Genomic DNA, 5,304 nt, shown 5'->3' on the forward strand with positions numbered 1-5,304 from the left:
GGAAAACAAAGAAAGCAAAAACAGGAGATATCCTGGAACGGTTGTGAGGGATCGTTTCTAATGATTCAGAAGAGGATGACGATTTCTTGGAAGCCCGCCCTGCTTCGTCAACTTCTGAGCGACTTAACAAGACAAATGTCGGCATGGCTCTCCCGAAGAAGAAGCTGCTAAAGTACTGAAATCAATTTTTAAGTGTTCCATTTGTTTAAATACCGTGTGTTTGCCAGCTGCAGCGTGCGCTTCCTGCCACGCTGGTATGGGATGCATCCCCTGTGTTGAGCAATGGCATGCCTCCAGTGCCAATGCATCACAATGCCCCCTGTGTCGTACTTCTGTGAACTACATGGTTATACCTGTAGTGCGCAAAATCTGTAATTTGCTAGGAACCCCCGTCCCTAACGGTGGAGAAGAGCTGGAAGCTGGTAGTGACGCAGACACCATTCCCTACGGCGTCGGAGATGAAAGTAAGTAAGGTACCCAGAGTACTAGCATAGTACGCTTTCCAGAAACATTACAAGGATTAAAGTAATGTATTGTTTACGATAAAACACGACTGGCTTGTCCAATAGTAAACGGTAACATCATGTTCTTTAATTTATAGACTACAACATTTGTATTGGTTGTTAAGCAAATAATAAAAGGTTAACATTGATCTCACCTCTAGCTGGCACGATTTTCAAAATTTAAAACTTTTAAACTGTAATAGTTTCCATGGCTTCGATGCGCAAACAAAGCAATCAACAGGCATACCATCAGATTTTAAAACATGGGCCAATACGAAAACGTGCAAGTTGAGGTCATCAAAAGTTCAACTACTCAAACAGGTTCCTTTCATACAACCTGCAGCTGAATATTATTTAAACGGTCTGACCCCGCCGTATCTTGGCCATTAACTAACATACCATTCCCATATAACCAATGGTCCTTCAATAGTGTAGAATGGATGGAGTGAGAATAATCATGGAGATAAATATCTTGTGATGTCGATAAATGACAATATAGCGCTCTCCATAAGGGCACCATTCCCACTAATAACGTTTTGAAAAATCTAGGGGAATGATGGGTTATTCTGTGCAAACTCTGCGTCACACCTGTTTCTTAGTGCCTCATCGTCAGCCAAAGGATCGTTGCCAAAAGAACATTCACGTGTTAAAACTCCACCAGCATTGGTATACATCTGCACAGCATCCTGAACGCTTGGCACTACAGTAGCGCTTAATGGATGAATTCTCCTGGTTGTTCGTGCGACTGCATCTGGGATTCGATTGTCCCTTCCTAGGAAGTATAGCAAAGTAGTATTATAGTAATTGTACTTGCTCAGTTTAGGTCTGGAGAGTTTGGAGACAGAACAAACAACGAACGAATTGTGCTACCCAATAGGTGCAAGATCTTTCTCCACAACCACAGAAGCAATCGGCTAAACCTGTTATATAAATGAATTACTTAATGAATAACTAAATAAATAAATAATACACACCGTTGATAGAATGTGAATTCCATGCCCCTATGACCCTCTCCAGTCCAACCTCTGCTACATTCATAGTTATGAAGGAAACACAGAATTGAACAACTGGGTCATGCATGTCTATCAATAAGCCATTTTCCATTTGCACTAGAGTTTCTTTTATTGGGTATACGACACGTTGATTAACCTCTGGCCATTTCCGCTCTGCAGGCAAATTCTATACAAGAAAGTAAAATAATTAATACACACTAATACTGATTAATAATTACTATCATTCAACATATTTGTCCGTTTATGGTTGCCTTAACTTTGCTGGCTATTTTTTCATAAAGGGCTCATGCTGACCAATTTTGGGAATTTTATTTGTGTATTCTTGCTACCTTTTTGAGGCAGCAATTTGGCTATTTCTTCTTCATGTAGCGTTTGAAATCTTCCGCCATTTTCATGAGCTCTGCACTGCCAAAACAACTGAGAAGCCACGCCGTTGTCTTTGCGTGACGTCAATTGTCCAGTAATTTGGGGTCAATCGTCGAATAATAGAAAAAATGTTTCAAATTCGGTCAGCGCTAGCAGGTTATGAAAAACTAGCCAGGGTATATAAGCCAATCAGAAATTGTGAAATGTTTTGAATGAATAATAATGTTTACTATTCGTGTCAGTATATTATCTAAAGAACATTTCAAATCAATTTAAGCAAAAAATTATTGGTTAAAGGACATGGTAAGTCACTAAATATAAAGTAAAGGAAAAATTCATAAATTAATACTTTAAATTAAATAAAGGATGATAGCACTCTATTCCAATGAACAACTCAGAGCATGACCAAGCAGCTCCTTTATATCGTTAACACCACTCGAAACCCCTTGCAGTTACTTGCAAGATGCCAATAATGTAGTAAGCCTCTATAAGTTTTATTGTTTAGGACTTGTGACGTTTCCACGAGGACCAGTTTTTGAATGGCATATTTGTCCAATTTTTTAACTTTTAAGCTTTTGTATTCTTCAAATTATGATCATAGCAGACTTCCAGCTTGGGTCCAATTTTCGCACTTTTCTGACATAATAAAAATTGAACATAGCGGATCTAATGGTGCCATTTGGAACATGACATGGTTCCATGTAATGCACATCACATGACGTTACTACATCACCAAAACAACTTTACGTGTAAGACATTTTTCACCCCCACCTACTCCAAAAAGTTTCATCATCACACCTTATTAAAAAAAAAAATAAATAAATAAATAAATAACCTTTATTTACCCTCGGCAGTGTTAATAGCACAAGTGCTAGTGGGGCTAAGCATTAAACTTCATAAAGAAATAATACAAATTGAAAATAACACGGTTAAAAATCCCAACTGGCAGGAGGCAGACCAGCTGGCTATTTACAAGCGCGGCCGAGGAGTTGAACTCGGGGCTACCGAGAAACAACTCCAGCTAGCAGTCAGAGCGGGTCTTGAACCCGGGACCTCCGGATTTCAAGTCCGGCGCCCTAACCACTCGACCACGCTGCCTCCTTAAGAATGGAAGGGGTGGATCTACCCCCTTCTTGGTCCAAGAAGACAAATACTCATGGTCGGAAAAGGTTTAATTAATCTTTGAAATTAAGCCCACTTCATGTTTAACTAGTGCTCAAGCTTTACTGTGAGTGGGGCCTTGAATACTTACGTATGCGTGATAATTAGTCACACTTACCTGCCTAGAGCGGGTCTGCATATAAGGTTCACAGGTCATGTTTCCCCTCTCGTTTCTGAGAACGTTTTGGATAAAAAGCATCAGACAGGATTCCGTTCCATAGTCCACTCTTATCACATCCCAGATACCCTCTCTAAGAAAGACGTCCCTGTTGTGACAACAAGAGAGGATGTGTTGTCCTAAACACAAGTTACTTTCAAGCATTAGTTTAAAATCGGCAGAAAATTCAATTTTCTCTTTCGAAAAAAAATGACAATGTTAAACTTCTTGGGAATGCAATGGGGTATTTTTTGTCCTTAAGTATTTTATATTTTTATGTGTGATGTTTTGCTTTTTTGAACAGCTCCTACAATCTTGGACAGATCAAAGGAAAAATTGAGACCACCCCTCCCCCCATTTCAATTATGGAAAAATGGCGTGTTTTGCTTTGAGCGTGAATTCAACATTGATTTTTTTTGGTGAGGGGGGGGGGGGGGGGTTGGGGTAATGTTTCATTTTTTATCTGTGCAAGATTGTAGGTCATCAAGGCCGCTGCATTTAGTGCCTGAAAAAACAAAATTAAAAATAGATTGACGTATTATCTATTCAGCGAAATAAGATTTTGTTATGACTGTTCGTTTCAATACTGCACAAGCGTCATTAAAGCAAGGAATATATAAGCTTATCTCAAACAGAACATAGGATGTTAGGCTGTGTTGTTAAAAGTATTAATAAAAGGTTCTAACCTGAAGTGTGAGTAGATTATCACAGCATTTTTTCTTGGCATGGAGAAAAGTTTGACTATTTTTGAGCTGCACCCGTCACTCATGGCGAAAAAGGTACATCCGTACATAACAAGCTTCTCGTTCTGATCACAATGCAACTTGTTGCCATAATAAGGCGCATAATATGGAACTGGTATCTTCCCTTCTTCTGGAATGATTCACTGGATTCACTCATCTCAGTGATATTAAAACTTGACTGCCGCTTAGACTTAAGCCTTTGCTACGAATATAACCTGTCATCATTTTGCGTCCATAAGTTGGGCCGACATTAAAAGTTTTAAGTTGTCAGACAAACTTTCGTAAAAGAAACTGTATTAAAACAAACAAACAAACAAAAAATACAAAGAAAACAAGTTTACTTTGTTCATGCAATCTTGAATGATGGAATCCACTTTGTATTCGTTTATTCGTCTTATCCCATATTTAGCACAAAACAATCGCACGTTTCTTTCTGAAAAGCCTCTTGTTACTTCTGGAAAGTTTTGCCTGAGAATTTCACTGACTTGTTTGTACGTTTTATTGTCTTTAACAAGAATCCTTATTAAAGTGACACTGCTTTCCATATATTCCGCCATATTTGTGTTTTGACTAGTTGGTGGGAGGACTAGTGGGAGTCGATTCAAGAAGGAAAAGTCATCAAATGGCGCCAATGGTTGACACCTGTCAATCAGAAGGATTTTAAATGGCTTGCCATTCCCAACAGTATGAAACCCCATTTCTTTATGCGGCGAACAAGGCACCTTTTTCGCACTTTTGATAAGATGATTCCTTAGTGTGAAAAAGGTACCTATCTCGCGCTTTTGATAAGATTGCTTCTAACCTCAAAAAAGGTACGTTTTTGTAGGTTCAGTTATTTCAGAGTTGTTATCTTCAATCTTAATGAGCCTCTGGCTGGTTCTTGGCTTAAATTTTAATATTTGTTTAATTCCCATCCAAATCCTTTTGCATGGGAATATGGGAAAAAAATATTTATAATATTGTTTTTTTTTTTGCTTATTTTAGAAGGTGGTTTAATTTGTTTCTGTATAGTTTAAATTTTGGATGGTAATAGGTAGATTTTGTCCTAAGGTATTTCTTGTAATATTTTTAATCTGAATAGACTTTTGTAGAGCATTAGATATCCATGGTTTTGATTTAAGCTTTAATTCCCTCCTAAATAATTGTTTGACTGGTATATGTTTGTCTATTATGTTACAAATTTCAGAGTAAAATGATTTAATCATATTGCATGGACTGGCATTGGATATAAAAACAGATTCCCAGTCAATTAATTGAATCTCACTGACTAGGGCCTGCTGATCGAATTCCTGGTAATCTCTTTTGAATTTATTGACATTATAAGGAAGTGTTAAAAATTTATTAAAGATTATAAAATTAGG

The 5,304-nt window shown here is 37.8% G+C and overlaps 1 protein-coding gene across 1 annotated transcript; it reads right to left on the reverse strand.

The window, feature by feature from the left end:
* Window positions 1-465: 465 nt before the first annotated feature.
* On the reverse strand, window positions 466-3,969 carry LOC146454636 (uncharacterized). Its single transcript, XM_085095367.1, has 4 exons — window positions 3,887-3,969; window positions 3,162-3,309; window positions 1,478-1,682; window positions 466-1,275 (listed from the first exon to the last, which is right to left on the reverse strand). The coding sequence occupies exons 1-4, from the start codon at window positions 3,967-3,969 to the stop codon at window positions 1,049-1,051; spliced, it is 663 nt and encodes a 220-aa protein (XP_084951493.1). The 3' UTR covers window positions 466-1,048.
* Window positions 3,970-5,304: the final 1,335 nt, after the last annotated feature.

This window comes from Pavona decussata, unplaced genomic scaffold (assembly GCF_977016875.1).
Source record: "Pavona decussata unplaced genomic scaffold, jaPavDecu1.1 SCAFFOLD_300, whole genome shotgun sequence".
NCBI classification, from domain to species: Eukaryota; Metazoa; Cnidaria; class Anthozoa; order Scleractinia; family Agariciidae; genus Pavona; species Pavona decussata.

Coding starts and splice junctions, on each gene's coding strand:
- LOC146454636 (XM_085095367.1), bottom strand. CDS start 3,969: ATGAGTGACGGGTGCAGCTCAAAAATAGTCAAACTTTTCTCCATGCCA. Junction 1,683..3,161: donor TGCAGACCCGCTCTAGGCAG/GTAAGTGTGACT, acceptor TTTCTTGTATAG/AATTTGCCTGCAGAGCGGAA. Junction 1,276..1,477: donor GAATTCACATTCTATCAACG/GTGTGTATTATT, acceptor TATACTTCCTAG/GAAGGGACAATCGAATCCCA.